At 37.5% G+C, this 21,793-nt stretch overlaps 2 protein-coding genes across 2 annotated transcripts in view; one reads left to right on the top strand and one right to left on the bottom strand.

Moving 5' to 3' along the window:
- LOC145995401 (uncharacterized) overlaps positions 1 to 9,422 on the bottom strand; it is a 56,519-nt gene extending 47,097 nt beyond the window's left edge. Inside the window, exons 1-2 of the mRNA XM_083131991.1 lie at positions 9,147 to 9,422; positions 3,082 to 3,267 (exon numbers count right to left, since the gene is read on the bottom strand). Coding sequence (XP_082988117.1) covers positions 3,082 to 3,267; positions 9,147 to 9,255 — 295 coding nt within the window. The 5' untranslated portion in view covers positions 9,256 to 9,422. The remainder of the gene's footprint in view (positions 1 to 3,081; positions 3,268 to 9,146) is intronic.
- Positions 9,423 to 9,955: 533 nt separating this feature from the next.
- LOC145998320 (uncharacterized) overlaps positions 9,956 to 21,793 on the top strand; it is a 40,498-nt gene continuing 28,660 nt past the window's right edge. The window contains exon 1 of the mRNA XM_083134748.1: positions 9,956 to 10,277. Within this exon, the coding sequence (XP_082990874.1) occupies positions 10,083 to 10,277 (195 nt within the window). The 5' untranslated portion in view covers positions 9,956 to 10,082. The remainder of the gene's footprint in view (positions 10,278 to 21,793) is intronic.

Raw genomic sequence — 21,793 nt, 5'->3', positions numbered from 1 at the left:
GGCAGTTGAGAAAAATTTGCAGTAACTAACAAAAGCAAGCTGAGTTCTCACCTTTACCTGCCGTGTAATTCATATCCCTTGGTAGTAGTATATATTTTACATTTTCTTTTTACTACAAAAGTTCTAAAAATTATTAATTTTAATTCTAAGCATATGTTAATTTATATAATTACATGTTACTGCATATTCTTCTTGGATGGGGAATGGCCAGTTACTTTAATTTTACAAAATGTACTCATACTCATACAACTTTATTCATAAAATATACTCATACAAAATGTACTTTGCGCTTGTACCGGCTGAAAAAAATACACTTACTAATTAAATTGTTTTTCTTTAATTATCCCATAATCATCCCAACTTCAAATTCGGTTATGTTATAGTGTAACCTTGTGTTAACAATATACAGGGTGAACATAAAGTCCCAGCCCATTTTGCAGAAAAAATTAATGCATGGTTTTTATATTTCAGGTGAATGATACTCCGAGGAGATGCTAACAACAGAAGAACGAATTGTGATTGTAACGGCACGTTTGCGTGGTCAGACATTCGAGGAGGTCAGGGAGACGTTTCGTAGAAAATGTGGACGAGAGGCTCCAACACGAGGTAATATCAGAAAACTGGTGAACAAATTTATGCGCACCGGATCTTTACTCGATGAGCAACGTACAGGTCGACCATCGATGTCGGGTGATACAGTAGCACGTATCCGTGAAGCCATTGAGCGTAGTCCCACTGCATCAACTCGTCGCCTCAGTCGAGAACTGGTGATACCTCAATCATCGGTGTGGAAAGTGTTGCACTACACCTTAAAAAAGAAAGCGTACCACGTCCAGGTTGTCCACAAACTGGAACCGGAGGATTACGCTGTACGGAAAGACGTGTTCTACGAACTCTGCGTGGCTGCAGCACAGGATGGATTAATGGAGAACATCCTTTTCAGTGATGAGGCGACATTCCACACCTGTGGAACTGTGAACCGTCATAACTGTCGTATCTGGGCTTCTGAACACCCGAATGCTACTATCGAATGGGAAAGGAATACACCCAAGGTGAATGTATGGCTTGGTTTCACGAAACAAAAACTCTATGGGCCATTCATGTTTGCAGAAAACACCATCACAGCAGACACCTATCTCGAAATGTTGCAACTGTTCTTCCAGCCACAGCTACAGGATGATGGGATTCTTGATTCCGTGATCTTCCAACAAGACGGCGCACCACCGCACTTCGCCTTGACTGTGCGGGAATACCTCAACAACATGTTTCCAGACAGATGGATAGGAAGAGGATCTACACGTGTTTGGCCATCGCGGTTCCCCGACCTTACACCATTGGATTTTTTTGCATGGGTTTTTTATCAAGGAACAGGTCTACAAGAGTAAGGTTGCAAATGTGGCAGTCCTCAAACAACGCATAAGGCACGCATGCGAACTCATCACCGGAGCGATGTTGGACACAGTGTTTCAAGCAACACTGACCCATTGGGAAACGTGTTTTGAAATTGATGGACATCACGTTGAACAGCACTGATATGCTTGTTTACTAATGTTGTACTATCACATTCATGAATACATTATTTCTGCAAAAATGGACTGGGACTTTATGTTCACCCTGTATATTTCAATTCCAAGGAAATCCCAGATATGCATCTTCAAAAGTTCAAGGTACAAAAGGCAAAGTGGATGACCTTGAAAAGATTTTATTCTAAATATAGTGATGTGATACACCATTGGAAAACTTATTTAATGTACTTTCAAACAAGACTACAACCAGCTCTCTACATCAATTATGGTACGAGCAATTATCCATGAAAGTCTCGGGCACAGACTAAAAATCGACAATTTTTTGTATTTTCAAGCCCCCAAAACTCCATAACTACACCACACAGGAAGCTACAATTTCAAAGGATTTCATATCTTCATGAAGACTACCAAATAGTAGAGTTTCAGAAAATTCTGAGTCGGTCGGGTTGTGGACTTTGTTGATTTGGCATGGAATGACTCAACAGTAGAATTACAGAAACGAACTACTAAATCCACTTGGTTTCTCTGAGAGATGCTGTTCGTCCAGAGACACTGCGAAGTAGTCACATTTGCGTAGGTCATGAAGTTATGTCTGCTGGAAATACGGACCCAAACCAAAAGTGGTAACATAACCTATTTTGTCATTGTGTGACTGCATTTTCTTTGCAATTTCAGAATCAGGAAACATTAAGGGAAACAATTCGGTAGCACTAACTTGGCTTCTGGCAGACAAATGAGTTGTAACTTTATTTAAGGTCCAAATTATTTCAGCTTTCATCACTTGGTCTTTGATTATGTACTTGTTCAACACATTACTAGTTTCTGTTGGGCTAGTAGCATTGTCACTCTTTTCCGTAACAACAGGTTCAGATGATGATGTGCCAGCCACCTGTTCCGTACAAGCAGAGGATTTGGTACTAGCACTACAACAAAAACTGTAAAATACTGGAACTTAAACACTGTGCATTAACAGCTATTTTGCTTTTTCCTTTCTCACGAGACTTCAACGAGCCAGCTCACATATTTGAAACGTCAAATTCAGTTTTACATAGTCAGCATCCTGCCTTAAATGGATTACTAACTTTAATAGCCCATTTCCATGATTCTTGCTTTTCCCCATTTCAAAATCGGGAAAATCAAATATTGGTATTACTATACCTTCTTCCATCAATATACGTACTTCCATCAATATACGTAAACGAGAAAAAGGCTTCCTATACTACATGGAAAGAACCTGTAACAAAGAGTGTGTTAAGAATTGCCACATAAAATATGGATAGAAATTCCACCTAAAAGAAAGAAAAAGCAATTGCAATAATTTCATCCTTACCGGACTACCTCAAAAAAGATGAAATTATTACAAAGTGAACATTGAATTTGCCTACAACTTATTACATGTTAACAGATGAAAATGAGAGAGAAAAGAGAAGTCAGTACGTGAAAAAGAAATAACACTTGTAGAATGGACAGTGGCCATAACTCATTTAACACACACTAAATACACAACATAACAGCTGCATGAATTAAAAGATGGATCAAATGCAAGAAAACTTACCAAAATTTTTCAGCACCAACATTGCTTGACAATGCTGCATCCTGGACAGAAGAACAAATAATTCCAACACAGTATGGTTCTGATGACCCCACTTTGTGAGTAGTTCCTGAGTTGGAGAATTCCCACGTAAAAACTCCCGTCTCAAATCTTGAATGGTAAGCATACTGAATCCCATGTACCTGCCACCTGTCAGGGGAAGGAGAAAAAATCATGAAACCAGTTATATTCAGCTCCATGATTGTAAAACAACTGTGTGAAATGAACTATTAAACTAATATATACAAAACAGGCAATGTTGTATGGATACTGATAACTGATTCCATAACCAAAAATGATGTAACAAATAATAAGCACAGGACAAATCATAGTGCTATTTTTAAAATGTTATAAGTCTTGCAGCTGGTGACATATGAATGAATGAGTCATTCATGTGCATATATATCTTACGTTGTCAGCAATATTTTATTAAAAATAATCAGTGAATTAATTTTTATATTTAAGTGAAATGTCTAGTAGAAATGTCTGAAATTAGTGGTCCCAAGTTACAAAATGTAGCTGTAATCATTAGTTTGGTAAGGTAATATTTTACAATACCGGACAATTCCCCAATTTCGTTTATATTTCGCATACTAAATAATTCAGGGCTCCTAATCACAAATCTGGAGTTAATTTCCAAAAAAAGGGGGGTCTGTGATTACAACTGACAATGCACGATTGTTCATTATGTACGGAAAGATTTTGTGTTTCTAATACTGAAAAAACTAAATGTAATACCTATTTTTCTTACTTCTTATACTCACAAAATACGTAGTCCCAATGAAGTATCTGAGGTGAACATGGGGTGACGTGTTGACATTGTTAATTGACGTGTAGTAGAAGTTGTAAAATAAGCTTTTCAATTACCGCGATCGTTCTCCGTATACAAGCATAGAATCTTCAACGTAGCATTCACTTCTTCAGTAATCTGTGTGGTATGAGGAGACTTTGAAGGTAGGAAATGAAGTTCTTTCTTTCGTAGGTTCTTCTTAGTAACTTTCAGTTGGGTACATATTAATAATACAGGGCATTCGTTCATATTTTGCATAGTCAATAATTTAGGACACTTCATCACGATTGTGCAGTTAAAATTTGTCGCTCAAGTGCTACGAAACTGACATTTTTTTTACGGTTCCCCACAAACCATTCCCGCATAGCCCCCAAAACCATTCACGGTTAGGTTAGGTTAGGCAAACATAGTTCAAATTTGGGGTCGTAGTAATATCAGAATGTACATTTCATTTTTTAAGTATTGGAAACAGAAAATCTTCCGGTAAATAATGAGCAATCGTGCATTGTCGGTTGCGATCATAGACCCCCTTTTTTTTAAAAAAAAATTTCTAGACGTGATTGCCAAATATTAACTGCAGATTCGTGAATTGGAGCCCTAAATTATTGAGTATGTGAAATATGAATGAAATCGGGGAATTGTCCAGTACTTTAAAATCATTTCATTTGGTAATAAACTTAATTATTTTCGATGCATTATGCTGACCAAAATACTTCACCTTTTCAAATACAAGGGTGAATCAAATTAAAACCTTAAAAGTATTAAACAAGTTGACAGCTTTAGATACCTGGGATGTATCATAAGCAGTGATATGAGCTGCAGTCAGGAAGTAATAGCAACAGTAAAAGAAGCCAATAAAAGAAAGAGACTAATGAAGTGTTTTGTGTGAAGTGTAGCATTGTATGGTGCAGAAACCTGGACCTTAAGAAGAAGTGAGGAAAAGCAACTGCACACTTTAGAGCATGTGAAAAGGACAGGCAAAGTAAGAAATAAAGCTGTGTTGGAAAAAAATAGTCAAAGAAGATTAATGTTCGAAGTAATGAAGAAAATAAAAATAAATTGGCTGAGACATTGGCGACTGCTAAAATATGCCCCAGGAAAGAACACATATGAAGAATAACTTCTTTACATGTTCAAATAATATATTTTCTTATAACTTATGGGTATAAAAATAAAGCTATCCTCTTTGGCATAAGAGCACACAGAGGGGTGTGGTGTTAAGTTTTCACACATCTCGATCTCAGCCAAAAAGGAACGACTGAAGATGACAGGACCCCTCTCCGATTTTCTTCATATTTGGCATACTCACTAATTGAGGCCTCCTAATCACAAATCTGAAGTTAAAAGTTGTCGGAAACGTTTAGAAATTGCAAAATAAGCAAAAATAAGGTGTTACTTTTCGGAATGAAAACCGTCGATTTTTGCGAAATTTTTTGTTTCACAAGCAAATATATCTATTCCTGATACTACCACGACATCAAATTTTAACTATGCCTAACCTAACCACACATCAATGGTTTGTGAGGCTAGCGTCAATGGTTCGCAATTATTTTGCAATTTCTAGATCCTGATACTACCACGACACGAAATTTTAACCATGTTTGCCTAACCTAACTGAAACCAACCTACCCACACGTCAATGGTTCGTGGGGCTAGCGCCAATAGTTCACAATTATTTTTCAATTCTAGACATTTCCACCAAATTTTAACTTCAGATTCGTCATTAGCAGGTCTCAATTAGTAAGTATGCCAAATATGAAGAAAATCGGATAGGGGTCCGGTCATCATCAGTCATACCACCAAAAATTGTCACCGACTATATTCTGCAGAAAATGCTTTGGTTGAGTTTATTGAATCCAATTATGCTTCAAGACTAATTGGTACATTAGGATCATTCCACGTCAAATCAACCAAAAAAAGTGTCTTTTCTGACCTGACCATCTCAGATTTTTATGAAACTCTACTATTTGGTAGTCTTCATGAAGATACGAATTTCTCAGAAATTGTAGGTTCATGTGTGGCATAGTTAAGGAGTTTTGGGGGGTCAAAAATACAAAAAATTGTCAATTTTTAGTCTGCGCTCGAGACTTTCATGGATAATTGCTCTTACCCTAATTGATGTACAGAGATGGTTGTAGTCTTGTTTGAAAATACATGAGAGAGGCTTTCCAACGGTGTATTAATCAATATATTTAGAATAAAATCTTTTCAAGGTCATCCCCTTTGAACTTTTGAAGATGCGATTTCCTTGGGACTGAAATATATTGTTAACACAAGGTTACACTATAACATAACTGAATTTGAAGTTGGGACGATTATGGGATAATTAAAGAAAAACAATTTAATTAGTATAAGTGTATTTTTTCAGCCGGTCAGGTGAGAGTTTGCAACACTGCACTATTGCATTGCAGACTTGCTAATGTGCAATACTTCTGCAACTAGAAAGTGAAGAATGTGTGCAGGAGTCTTGTTTGAAACAAGTGTGGTAAAATGTTGAATAGATAATTTGAGCTGACTTTTTTTAAGTAAAATACCTTGATCTCCAGCATCATGGCATCATCCAGATTAGAAAGCCTTGAAGATTTTGAGATCCATTGAAACCTTGACAGTCCATATTTTGAAATTAATAAATATCACCTGGAAATTAACACCAAAGCAGGAACAAACAGTGGATATGCACAGACAGACTTGAAACATCAATGAAGCCTGTAGAATTCATAGAAATTCTAGTTGAAAAAATGCTCACCTCATCAGAAATTTTTTCGTGCCAGGAAGCTTAATTTCTTAAGCATTTAAAAGAAACTACATTGTACTTTGTGATTTTGCAGAAAATTACTCCTGTGTGTTGCAAGATGCCTCACAAGGTGTTCATTGGAATGATGGTCAAGCAACAACAATACATCCATTCACTATTTATTATGGAAATCCCAATACTTTGACAGTCATAACTGAAAATTTGTTTGCCATATCAGATAGCATGATAAAGCATTAGTTCACTTACTCCAAAGTTTATTACATTTTTGAAGAATAAATTTGTTTCTGACAACCTGGCAAGTTGTTTTACTTTTCTGGTGGAGCAGCAGCACACTACAAAAATTGCAAAAACTTCATCTATGTTGCCTACCATGAGGATGATTTTTCTATGTTGTGTGACCGATTTGCCAAAGTTAATTCCATTTCAGGAATCCAAAAGGTTCATGCAGTACTTCCTTTTACAAAAGATGTCATACATATGAAACATTACTCTGCATGTGATGAATTTATAGAACACTGTTTCTGGATATTTTACTTGTGTATAAATAACAACTGGTGGCTAGTGTGTGTTCAGAAAGAGTCTGAAGACAACGGTGATTTACAAATTAACTTTCTTCAACCTCATGGACCATCAGGATCATTTTTATGTCCCCATTTGGTCCAACTGGACATTTGTTGGGTCCCGACGTGCAATGTTCTAACAAAAGTGGACCCTTCCACTGCTACAAGAAGAACGTACACTTTAACAACGGACCAAAGCCAGCTTGCCATGCAAAGACTGATTGAATGAATACTGAAGAACAACCTGTGAACTATGGTGCATGTAAGTTATTCTCAGGAAACAAACATTCTTGTCCATTTTTCACTACTATAGATAATCATATTATTATTAAATGTAAATAACAACAGTGTTGCAAACTACCACTAGAAATAACCGGCTGAAAAAATACACTTACTAATTAAATTGTTTTTCTTTAATTATCCCATAATTGTCCCAACTTCAAATTCAGTTCTGTTATAGTGTAACCTTGTGTTAACAATATATTTAAGTTTCAAGGAAATCGGATATGCACCTTCAAAAGTTCAAAGTCCAAAGGTTAAAGTGGATGACCTTGAAAAGATTTTATTTTAAATATAGTGATGTGATATACCGTTGGAAAGTTTATTTCATGTCCTTTCAAACAAGACTACAACCAGCTCTCTACTTTACTTAGGGTAAGAGCAATTATCCATGAAAGTCTCGGGCGCAGACTGAATATCGACAATTTTTTGTATTTTCGACCCTCCAAAACTCCATAACTATGCCACACAGGAACCTACAATTTCTCAGGAATTCATATCTTCATGAAGACTACCAAATAGTAGTGTTTCATAAAATTCTGAGATGGTCGGGTTGTGGACTTGGTTGATTTGGCATGGAATGACCCATTAGTGAATTCGCAGAGCTTACAAATACGTTGAAAACCAGCTGTACTCACCAGCTAAAACATGGTTGGTTGGTGCAAATTAACTAAGTTTTAAATTTTAAAATTTAAGTATCCCCGAAACGTTATTTCTTCAATTTTACAGGAGAAAGTACTTACCAAACTGACTTTCCATACACTTTTGAAAGGTCATGAAAGTGTTTTTCCCCATTGCTTAATTTATTTCGCCGGTAAATCATGGATTTTTGAAGATTAATGTCTCTCCAATGCATGAAAGCTGTTGCCTCCATGTCCGTCCACTACGTGAATCAAATGTTGCGTGTGTTCGATGATGTAACTCCCGGTCAGTGTTTCCAACCACACCGTTGTTCTCCAAGAACATGACAATTTTAACTGTTTGCCTAACCTAACTGAACCTAACCTTGCCGTGCATGGTTCGTGGGGTTTTTGAACAATGAAAAAAATACCAAATCAGTAACACAAAAGTATGTATTTTTCGATGAAGAAGGTTTCAACACTGCATAACCACTGATCATCGACAACGCTAGTCAAGATATCTCCGCCATATTGTGTGTAACGCAAGGGATTGATTTGATTTGGTGTATTTAAGTCCACTTTATGCACAGTAAGGCTAATTGGGACTGGACCTAGTTTAAAGTGGGATCCGAACCACTATGTGCGTCCACCAGGTATGGAACCCAGGACCCCTTGATTACTGCGCGATCGGGAGGCCCTGTAACGCAAGAGAAAACGAACAAACAAGAATTACTCGATATGTCGAAAATTTAGATCATTTGCGTGAAAAAAACAAACGAAATGGCACCTTCAAGAATCCTTAGGAATGCAGAATACTTAAGTACCAATATGAAAAGAAGAAAATAAAGGAATTTCAGACGTTTCGGGGATACTTAACATTTAATCATAGGGAAATACAATAATATATGAGTGTCTCTCTCTCTCCGGCCCCCTCTTAATTATTTAGGCCTATATGAATATGCGCCTCATCCCAAGACACTTAGTTCATTAAATTATTACAGTTTTGTGATAACAAGTCAACTTACCAAGTTCTTCCCATTTGTTGTTAACGTCTAAAATTCTGCAGAGTTCTCTGCGTTCAAAATATGGTAAATCATATATGTATTTAACGTTTTGTCTCTCAGACGTCTCCATTTCTAGTCGAGCTGAATTACGTAAATATTACAATACACTACAGTCAACAGGTGTTTATTTGTCCTTTGCATTCATCACTTTCCTTGAACGAAACTTGCGTTGTTGAAGTTTTTACTGTCATGCCGAAAACTTTCTTCTTCACGGATAAAATTTCACTTTCTATGTAGTTGAGTTTACTCACTGATGTAGAAGCCCGTCTAGTTCGCTGCACTTTTTGACACTCTCAGACACCGATCACCTTTCTTCTCAACTCTGCAACCAGCAAAGCCAATAAAAACCTGAAAACTTAATATAGCTATGATGTTGAGTGTATCTGGAGGCGCCCAACCCGATAACTTGACTTGCAGTAGCATCAAAACTTGAGAAAAACAGGCAAGAAAATATGCCACTTTCTCGTAATTTAAATCTTCCATATTCTTGCAGGATACGAACTAGCCATCTTCAATACGAACGCCAGTTTCATTGCTGTAAATGATGTATTAATCGGGTAATTATTGAATGGAGCATTTGATGACATTAGTTATATAGTATATACTCTATAATAGCGTAGCACTATTTATATATTGAATGTATTTTACAGTTTTGAGTCAAAAGTATTTCCGAGAAATGAAAATATTTCATCTAGAGTTTAAAAAATTCTATCACCGGTATAGGATTGTACATTGAGGATTAGACAATTACGCTTTATAAAATATCTTACACTGAACAAAATTGCGCTCGAAAATCGAATCACGAAATTGGTAATCACGATCCTGACGACTGACGAGATGAACAAATTATTAATGTTGCTTCCCTCCATTTATGGTGATGGTTAGATTCAGAAAATAATGACCGATTTATTGGCTATAAGAAGACCGACACCGGTATCCAGACTATGTGAATCTGTCCCTAAACCACCGGGTGCAATACCGAAGAAAGGAGGCCTGCCCGTATGGCCTTTGCTTCATTTAGATGCCAGATTACCATATCTGAAACCCCCGCCAGATACTGCTATTTTAAGTCGTGGTAAAATCGGACAAAAGGTAATTATCATTAGCTCTAAAGCTCTGCCTAAGCGTCACGTGTATCTGCTGATAACTAAAGGGAAGGGAGATTAATTAACCTGTACTGTGGTTGAGCCTCCCCCATGGCGTAGTGGTAACGTCGTCGCCTTGTAATCAAGGGGTCCCAGGTTCGATACTCGGTGGAGGCACATAGTGGTTCGGATCCCACTTTAAACTGTAGGTCTAGTCCCGATTAGCCTTTCTGTGCATAAGGTGGACTTAAAACAACAATCAATCAATCAACCTTTACTGTAGTCCTGGCGTTTTCAGTGAATCTGATCCCACTTTCAACTGTAGATTCAATTGCAGTTATTTTTTCCGTGCCCAAATTTACTGAAAATACATTTTGACAAATTTACTGTGTTGTGAATCCTGGGGACGTATATGGAATATGAACGGAGCTGCTCTTTTAATTGAATTTTGAGGTCTGCATGTAACAAGCTCGAGTTTCAAGGTAACCCCTCCAGTCTAACATCTGGCAACATGTAGAAGGTGAGGTCGAACAAGAGTTTCTAGACTCTTAACTGCAGAAACTGCTACTGTGACTCCAATTGAATGGCAATATTTTCCTCCCAACATAACCAGTTTATTACCCTCAAATTTTCCTCATCTCAAATCCACCCACCTTCAAAAATTCCAGATTGCACCCTTACTATACACATCATCCCCTAGCAAGAAGTACAAACTTTGTCTGTATGAAACCTAAACCATTCATGGCTACTGCTTCTACTTGTGCCAACAGACGAATCACACTCCTTACACCAAAGAGAACTCCATTCATCCTGTATTGATTTTCCATTACCTTCCCCAGCTTAGGATAATCAAATATACCTACACAAGATCCCAGCTCTAGTATAACTTTCAAGACAAATCTAAGTTGGTTTTTCATGGCTATTCCAACCTGAGAAATATCTTGGTCGACATATATTTACATCTTTCGGTTGAGGCAAGACTGGCACGGGAGATGCTGAGTGCTGTTCTCGCGTGGATTAAAATATAAAACCTGCTGCAAACTTAAACTGTCGCAGGGCTTAGTATATCCTCAGTTACCAGAAATTATAACCTATGGTAAACTCATGCATGCAATAATCTACTTTAGTACTACCTTTACAGTCCAGTTTAAATATAGTGGAATCCAAACAACTGCACAATGCAACTCCACTGGCAATTCAACCCAAGTACCCTGATAGAAGACAAGAGCAGGTCCTGTGGCACTACCTCATTCATCATTATCTGTTAGTGCTGTTTTGACATGGAGTAAACTACACAGAAGAATAACTAAGCAGGAAACATCCTACAGTTTTGAATGCAAATGGAAATAGTATTTTCTTACAAGTCAGCAATACTTAGAGTTGCAAAAAAGCCGGCTTTTTTGAATGGACATTTTTTTTCCGATAAAGAGCCAGGTTTTTTGAAAAAAAAAACACAAATTTTGGCTTTTTACTAATTACAGCTAACCTATTTAACTTGAAGTTACTGTTATGAGTTTACAGGTTTGTAGTGACATTTTTTACAAGTAGCTAAAAAATAGTACATGGTGTAGCAGTCAAGAGACAGATATTGACCAATCCCAGTGTACACATATTGCTTAGTGGTTTAGATACAATTTTAACTCTACCTTTCCGGGGGGGTGGACATGTAGGCTCACCACATCTATTTTTTAGATTTTTCAATTGTTTGAAAAATAAATTACATTGTTCCCTAAGACGTTCCCAATATTTCTGTATTACTTTTGTTCATAGAACATAAATGTAATGTAATTAGGAGGCAAAATGCACGTGGTGAGTATATTTTTGAACCATATTTGAATGTGTCTCATTCAAGACACTCATGCCAGTGACAGTGTACAATTGGTTGGTAATGGTGGTAATTATTGTAATTATTATAGCTATGTAATCAACAACTGCACTTCTACAAACAAAAAAGCATTAATAAAAAGTTATGGATTTTTTGTTTTAGTGAATGATTGCAATAATTGGTTATTATTTTTTATTAATGATAGTAATGTTGTAATTATAATGAATAAATATCTTAACATATATAATCAGCAAAGGAAACAGTGATTCAATAATAAAATGGTTTCTTGAATTTTAGTGATAAAAAATAAACTGTGGGCCTGTGAATTGCCCTCCCCCCCCTAGTATGTAAGTTTCTTGTATGGCATGGGTAAGCTAGGGTTAAAATTAAATGTGTAGTCCTAATGAGCACATCTGACTAAGATGAAATGGGCTTAAAGCAAGCTTTTACATGTTTGTGTCTCAATTTAAATGTTGATGTCAAAATATGAAACAAATGTTATCAAAATTTCGATGTTTTAGGACAATTAAAAATCTTTACTGTTCACAACACATATGCAGAAGTGTACATATTACGTGAATTTGTGTATATATCCTGTTTAACAGAGCTTTGAGATAGAAGCGGCACGTGGCTCTTGGAAACCAACATTTAGAAGCGAAGGAACATAAGCTGCAAGTGTCGCTTGTCACTTGCCCTGTACCGTTTTCTCAGTGAACTTTCAGACAGAAGCAACAAGTGACATAAGTCATTTGGAAGCAGACCCTCAGTAATCCATTCAGCATTTTGAACCAAAGTGCGACAACGAGCTAAACATGTCACTTGCATGTTGCACAGACCATACTGTTTTCGGTGCATCATGCCGCTTTGGTCTGTTGTTGCATGCACGGTGAAGGAGACAGTGTCGCTTGTCATCTGTGACTTCAGTCCGAAAGCTTCTTGAATGGCATGCATTATGTCGGCGTCGCCTCGGTCTTGTGCATGAGTGGTGGATGCTTGCTTACAGACTGAAGGGGCTCATGTCACTTGCCTCTTCAATATGACACTCACCACTGTCATGTGTTGCTTTGGTCTGATTGTTCTCTATACTTAACAAGATTTTAACTACTTCATCAGACTAAGATTTAATTTAGCCTGTAAATCGGAGAACAAATTGCAAGTACTGTTGTTGGGAATAGGCTGGGATTTGATAGAAGGTTCCTTTCATAATCATGAATGGGCCTCTAGAGTGGAATAAAGTTATGCTGTTGCCTTGTAATAAGTAGGGGTCTGAGGTTCAATCCTCAGTGGAGGCAGAGTGCTTTGGATCTCATTTCAAACTGTAGGTCCAGTTCAGATGTCTTAGATTTTTTTTTCTTTTCCAGTTGCGGCTATCTTATTTCAGTTTTAGTGCCAGTGTTTTTCAGGTGCCGGGACACAAAGATCCATTGCACCTAGGGGTTGACCAGTGATTTAAATCTAATTTTATATTTGACATAATTGAACTCTGATTATGCCATAGTAATATTAACTGAGGGTGCATATTGATTTCGATATAAACTTTAAAGATCAGAAATGTATTTATGAGTGAAATTTTTGGGTTCAGTGCATCAACTTGTAAGAAATAAATTTACTGGTCTCACAAAGGTTGAGAATTACTGCAACAAGCAGCCAAAATACATCAGTAGTTGCTCCGTGGCCAGTTTAGCGGACATTTAACCAAATTATACATGATGTCCTGGAAAGCCAGAATACAAATATATTTTACTACACACAAAATTTAATGTAAGGAGATTTGATACTAGATTTTCAAATGGTAGAGCAGTATTTTCTTTTTTGCTTCAATGTACATGTTCCAGGGTGGCGACAGACCTGGAAAACCGGGAAAAGTCAGGGAATTTGAGGTGTTAAAAAAAAGTCAGGGAAATGTCAGGGAATTTCGTCTTCATTGTCTTTTTTTATTTTTTTTTATTTGAAGATATCGTTATGGAACTCTGCACGGAAACAGAAAATCTCGTTCCTAAGTTTGGGCCTCAACTTTTAGGCCCCTGTTATGCGCAACACAACCACGGCGCCAGAAACCAGTGATGCCAGGAGGAGAGAGATAGATAGATAGAGAGAGAGAGAGAGAGAGAGAAATTTCTCTCGCCCGGGTCTCTCGGCGGGAATTTTAAATTCGAACACTCTTTGGAGGAAAATTGTTATAACTCGGGCACTATGGGAGCACTCTACTTTGGATAACTTTTGTTTTTCAGCTAAAACATCAGCGCAAGCAACCGTGTACAATTCAGAACGACGAACTGAGGAAGAGGGCTGGGGGGGGGGGGGAGGGACACGACTCCCGAATTTCAATGGAAAAGAAATAAAAATCTTGAGTTTACCCCCTCTTCTCCCGCTATTTTGGGGATAAGGCATGAACTTTAGTATTCTTTTCTAAGAATGGACATTTCTAAAGAGAATGAAACATGTTTCATGTTCTTGGGTGCCATACAAGTTAATAAGCCGAAATGTGATTATTATTATTTTTTACAAAAAATAGGTAATTTGCATTTTTGGAGGAAAATTGTTATAACTCGGGCACTATGGGAGCAATCTACTTCGGATAACTTTTGTTTTTCAGCTAAAACATCAAGAGCATGCAACCGTGTACATTTCAGAACACCGAACCGAGGAAGGGGGGTTTGGGGGCGCGACCACCGAATTTCTATGAAAAAAGCAAAAAATCTGGAGTTTGCCCCCTTTTCTCCCGTTATTTTGGGGATAAGGCGCAAACCTTAGTATTCTCTTCAACGAATGGACGTTTCCAAAAAGATTGACACATGTTTCATGTTCCTGGGTGCCATACAAGTTGAATAATGAACCAAAATGTGAAACTCTGTTCGGAAATGTGGCATGGATATGTTGCGGAGGGGGGGGGGGGTAGGAGGTTGGTCATGAATATGAATTTCCCAGGCATGCTCCAGACCTGTGTCAGAGTTTCCACCTAAACATAAGAGTATGAAGGTCCAAAAAGCACATTCATTTCGTAATCATATGGTATCATCGGACCAGTACGACCTTACACTCTAATTATACCATATGGTATCATCAGGGGAGTAAAGGTTAAGCCTCTAAATATTACGGGGAAAATGCATTGACTTATCATTTTTTCTTGTCCGTATGGGAGTAGTAAGGGACTTGTCAACAGATGGAGGGGATAAGAGCGGGTGGCGCCGTCCGATAGTTGTCGGACGTCGTAGTAAGGCATATTGTTGGTGAAACTGAAGGAACATGGAAACAAATAGGTTTCACTGATACATACGATTTTTGTCGAATATCGCCACCTGACAAAGTATCTCACTACAACATGCGACAGAAATTGCATGGACTGCAACATCCAACAAAAATCGCATGCATAAACAAGAAGAGCTTTAGACTGCAAATATGCTGCTGGAATTTTATTACTCTTCTGGCTCACTTCACCTTATTTAATGTAGCAGTGCTTACGAAGATTTTCTTTCATCATCCTGACGTATTACTGGTTTCGTACAAGTTAACATACTTTTACAATGATATTGCACTATTGTTAGATATCACGAAGAATCCAACCAAACGGGATATATAAGGGCCTCCCCGATGGTGCAGTGGTAGCGTCCTCGCCTTGTAATCAAGGGGTCCCGGGTTCGATACCCGGTGGAGGCACAAGTGGTTCGGATTCCACTTTAAACTGTAGGTCCAGTCCCGATTAGCCTTACTGTGCATAAAGTGGACTTAAAACACCAACTCAAACGGGATATATACAGTATATTGAATACTGTCACGAAAAAGTGAAACATAAAACTGCATTGGTGAACGTTATAAAAATTGGCAAGTGCATGCTCCCAACCTCAAATTTACTGCAACACTAGTATCTCTGTCCTGTCTGTTTAAACTTGTGAGAGATGGTCATTAATCTCTCACTGAGTAAGGTTAATGCCCAATATTATGAAATAAAATACTAATAATAAATACTTAAATATTTTAATATCATATTTACTCGAATCATTCAATCATAAAACCAAATCGCTTTCTTCAAGAATTGACTTTTCTCTGCCAGCCCTGCTAAATTTTCACTTTCCATCTACTGATTTTACGAAGGGTGGCCAGAGAGTAATTTCCGATTAGTAGGACATTGATTTTTCGCAAACGTCAAAACCGTGAAAAATGGTAATTGCTACAAAGTTATGTTTAGGAATGTGCAGTGATGTCTGGACACATTTTTCGCCCGTTTGAAATATCGAAATAATGCGAATTGTTGGTGTTTTTAGCGATATTTTTTTTAAACAAATGTCCTAAAACAACGAAAAATTCCATGAAATCCAACATTCTTGTCTCTACTAGGCCATGTTTGTGTACATAGAACATGCAAGTTTCCAACATTTTACTCAAGAGTAAACTATAGAGTTATACGTACATGGGATAATTTTGACAGCCACATTAAACCATGTATTTCCCACGATTTTTTCAACTTCTATCAAAACCATTTGCATCACAGAGCAAAGTAGCAGGGTTCTAACAGGAGATCGAGTGCGTATCTACCGTCACACGGGAGCCACATCTTCGTATTTGTCGCACGAGATATGTTTTGAATTACCAAGCTAAGTGCGCACCATCGGCATTTGTCGAGCGAGTAATAATGGAGCTCAGTCGTTAGGGCATCTGACTACTATGCAAGAGACCCGGGGTCGATCCCCTGGGGGAGAACCGGGATGTTTTCCACCTATTCAAACTGCTCCGGCACCCACCCAGCATCATATGAAGCTGGTACCTTGAGGAAACTTTGAGGGATAAAGGTAGCCGGGAGCATGGTGCTGATCACATCACCCCCACTTTCAGCCGTGATCAAGAAAGTGTGGGGCCATAGCTGCACACCTCTTCAGTTAAACAAAGAGATGAAAGTCGGTTCATTCAATGCCAGGGCTGTACAGGGAGTGGTCCAAGATCTCTCACCTGAAGTGATGCAAAGGGTCCGTGTGTACCCAGCTGTATGGGGTTGTGAACATTCGATTGGCCTTCCGTGAATTGTCTGCACCATCGTCTGATCATACTATCACTCACGATGTCCAGTCTGCACACCTCACATGATTGCTGGTGGCTCTGTGCCAAATTCTGAGCGTGCAATGTAGGCTACATCGCAGTCGGTGGGAGACTGTATGAGAGCTGTAATATTTAACCTAGAACTTTCCTAAAACGGCTGCATTGCGACTGTACCAGAATACAGCTACATGCCACTTCTTCCTGCCTGCATGTGTGTGTGTTACTTTCCGACCACTAGTGCTGGGTATAGGCACCATTGGAGCTTTTTTTCAGGATGCCCCCCGTATATGAACTTTCAGAAGCTTTTATTATTACAGTGTTTACTGTTTTAATGTGTGGTTAGCTAAATCAGGTACCTATACAATGCAATTCTATAAATTCCTTGCGTTAAATTTATAATACCTACATACCCTTTTCGTCAGCATTAATGGTATAACTGCATGTTGTCAGTTTCACAGTACTTCACTTGGATATACTGTACTGAAGCAGAAATCCCATTGATAATGTAAGGAAATATGACACTTTATTTTGTTCAATTCTATTGTTTCACTTATATGCAAGAGTTAAGTTGTTTGCTTTACAGAGAAGGGAGAAGTAGCTTTGTGCATCGAAAAATGAGTCTGCACTCATGGTTCTTGCAAGCAGATGGTTCCAAACCTCAGTGGAAATATCAACTTATAATACCGAGATTGTATAAGGAGACTTGATATATTACAAATTGTATTTCTTAATCAAGCACTCTTCACTCTTATCTCATTTAGTCGTAAGTTTAAAAGTAATCAAGTATTTTATTTTAAACTTACTGCTTATGATAAAATTCCGCAATCCTTTCCTAGCTTGTGAATTGTAATAATTTTCCAAATTCACTATTTTGCTGTTTGAATTCAAATCATAGGGAATAGAGAAATTAAGTAAATTTCATAGAAGATAATATTGGTAATTTTCAATCCATACCTAGATCTGCATAAGTTTATTATTTCTATTTGCAAAAAAACATCGATTTAGTTTAGTTTGTAATTGTCAGGGAAAAATGTAAATTTTTGTCCTGGAAAACCTGGAAAAGTCAGGGAATTTCATTTCTGCTTGTTTGTAGCCACCCTGATGTTCGTATAACAAATTCAAACATTGAAAATCATATCATACTATCAGGTTCTATTAAAAAAACAACACAAAACTACTCTAGTTGTAAGAATATGTTTATATTACATAGATTTATTTAATAAGCCTACCAAAATATGAAGATAAAACTCTGAAAGAACCACCCATTCAAAAAAGCCAGCTTTTTTGAAAACCCTGTTTATGTCTAGCTACGAATTTCATATTGTAAATTGTATTTTATATTTAGAAATGAGTGTGTATTTTACAGTAGGGAGATAAACAAAAACCATGGAACAAGAAAAATACTGCCAACTCTTCTATTTTCATTGATTTGAGGCACTTTTGTTAAAAAGCCGAAAAAAGCCCAACCAAAAGAGCCGTGGAAAAAATTCAGTTTTTTTTCTTTCAAGAAAGCTGTTGTTTTTTCGACCACTTTCAACTCGAGCAATACTAGAGGAGAAACGCTCGTGAATGTTCATATTGGTTTATACTTTTAGAGAACATACGTCAACCAGTTACAGTGGAACCTCGATTTAACGTAAATGTAAAATCAAGGAATATTTTATAACATTTTGCCATGTTGGGACCATCAAGGTTGAATGCACGAGGTGTGACACAAAAAAACTGGATTGTACATATAATTCAGTCTACTTGCAGAATTAGTGGTAACAGTTTCATAGATCGGAGACACATTCAAATTGCATATTTTGTGTTTCGCATGGTTCATACTTACCAATTGTGTATTGCGGAACATAGTTCAAGGTGCCATTATGCTTTTTACACGAAAACACACATTTTTTCACATTCTGAGTGCTTTTTTTTATTCCTTTCTTCGCTTCCGGAACACACAATATGCCGGGCACATCTTGACTCACATTGTGAGTATGCAGTGTTTCAACTTTCTTCACCGAAAAATACCTACTATCGTGTTCATCACCGGTGGAAATTATACATTATACACGGGTAGCTGACGGATAGCCCCACGAACCATACACGGATAGCCCCACAAACCATTCACGGGTAGCCCCACGAACTATTCCCGATAAGGTTAGGTTTGGTTACATTAGGCAAGCATAATAAAAAGGGGGGGGGGTTGAAACACTGACAGGGGCTTACGTCATCAAACGTACGCAGCATCCGGTTGACGTAGGGCAAGCAAATGAAGGCAATGGCAATTGTGCGTCGGTGAGATATTTCTCTTGAAAAATACATGATTTCCCAGTCAAATATATTCCACGATGAAAAATTACCTCGACGAATGTTGTAAACCTTGGAGAAACTCTTTTCTGTAAGTAGTTTCTTGTGTAGAATTGAAGAAATGTGTCTCCGATGTATGAAACTGTTACCGAATTAGTTCTCCAGGATGTTATCACCTTCAAAGTAGTCCCCTTCGGCATTCACACACTTGTGCATTTGATGCTGCCATTGTTGATAACATTTTTGAAAGTCAGTTTCAGTAAGGTCCTTCAGGAGCTTTTCCGTTTTTGCCTTAACGTCTTCAACTGAGGAAAAATGGGTTCCCTTAAATGCCAGATTTAACCCTAGGAAATAAAACAAAAGTCACATGAGGCTAAGTCTGGGGAATAAGAAGGATGCTGCATCACAATAATGTTTTTGCTGGTCAGAAACTGTTTGACAGATAGCACCTTGTGAGTGGGTGCGTTGTCTTGATGCCCAATCCATGCATCACTCCACAACTGGGGCCTTTTTTTCACGAAGTTTTTTCACTACCTCAATGTAGAAGTGGTGATTTACAGTATGACCACTGGGAACCCACTCAATTGTTACAATTCCATGAATGTCGAAAGAGACAATCAACATTGCCTTGAATTTTGAACGTGACATGCGAGCTTGTCCCTTCCCTTCGAAAACCGTTTATGCCATTCAAACATGTGTCCTAGACAAAGTATCATCCCCATAAGCCTCACTTAACATTTGGAATGTTTCTGTTGCCGATTTCTTAAGTTTCACAAGGAATTTGATGTTGATTCTTTGTTCACTTTTCACACTAGACATTTTTTTGTCAGAACACGGTTGCAGGTGTTCACTCAATGACGTAATACTCCCAACTGGTGAGACCGGGTGAGTCCAAACTTGCAGCACAGATAGACTAGGGGTGTTGCATGATGTTACCAAAACTGTTGTTGCCAACTCCTTTTCGTTTCTCACTCATGCAATCAATCCCGTTTTTTTGGGTGTCACACCTCGTATAATATGAGAAAATGTAAAATTGGGGTTCCACTTTATTTACCTTGCTCTCTTATTTAACCTTGAACACCTGACATGGAGCTACATGTCCCAGTGGCATAATGTGCTCAAAATGGCTGGGATTTCCCGACTCTGCTTTTCAGAGTGCGTAGAGTAGAAGAAAAAGTACTACAAACACCTCACTCATTCTTTTCAATCCAAGAAAAGGCGACTATAAAATTTATGTAATTTCTCTAAAACAAATACTGATATTTCATTTGTGTTTCTTTTTTTGTTTCATTTATATACATACGAAGGTAGAAAAATCTGTATTACAATGCAATATGGGTATTGTAGGTTTGTTAAAAATTTGTATTAAAAAGAAAAATCAATTTGAAGTTTTAAAGTCAGCTTTGCAAATGTGCATATATACCAAAATATAGTACAGTAGCTCATACTTTAACACGAAAGGAAATTTTGCCATCCTAGCACAGCCAGTTAGAAACAGAAGTAATGGATTTTTTACACAAACATTTCTACTTCAAGAAGTCACTATGCTCCCCACAATGACCCAAAGTTAAATAAAGAATTCAGAGATATAGGTAACACTGTGATGTACCTACAATTGTGCCCAGTTATGTTGAAAATCTTTCAATAGTTCAGCATAAGATGATTATTTTTGTACAGTTTAAATTTAAATTTTCTTCAAATTTGATCGGAATGGGATTTCAATATTTCACTTCTCACGAGAGCCTGACTCTCCCTCACTCCATCAAAAAAAAGTTCACTCTTCCGTGTGTAGTTGTCGTTCTGCATTTTTTTTAAAACACATCACTACACTTTGTAAAAGTGCATGCTTGAAAATCTCCTGAACCAAGAGATTGACATAGATAATTAAAAATGTTCTGGTTACTATTTTGTTTACTGATTCTGTGTTATTTTTGTGTTTGATGGGGGGGGGGGGGGGGTACGCACACCCATCATGACTCCTCCTAGTTACAACAATTACTGTCTCTCTGTATGGGTAATTTATGTGTATTATGTTCTTAGCCTATGTATATTCTATTATTTGACAATATGTGTAGCCTGTTTTCTGAAAGCATGTGCTGATATTGCTTCACCCATATTCTGATGACTAGGGCAAGACATTTAATGATATTGCACCCCTTTTTTAAAAAGAAGGTTGGAGAATTGTTCAAAGGTATAAACGAGAATTTTCTTGCATGTCTTTTTTTGGAAATTTTTAGGTCATTTTGAGCATTTTTAATTTTTTTTATTTCAAGAAATGCCAATATGTGCTATATTTGGAGACTTTGTTTATTATTGAGTATGTCCATGTATTAATGCTTGTCCACACATAATCAAACAACATTTCTAGGAAA

This window comes from Lepisma saccharinum, chromosome 1 (genome assembly GCF_977018435.1).
Source record: "Lepisma saccharinum chromosome 1, izLepSacc3.1, whole genome shotgun sequence".
NCBI lineage: Eukaryota > Metazoa > Arthropoda > Insecta > Zygentoma > Lepismatidae > Lepisma > Lepisma saccharinum.
The sequence above is the reverse complement of the archived record's forward strand: the minus strand, read 5'-3'. Positions and strand labels throughout refer to the sequence as shown.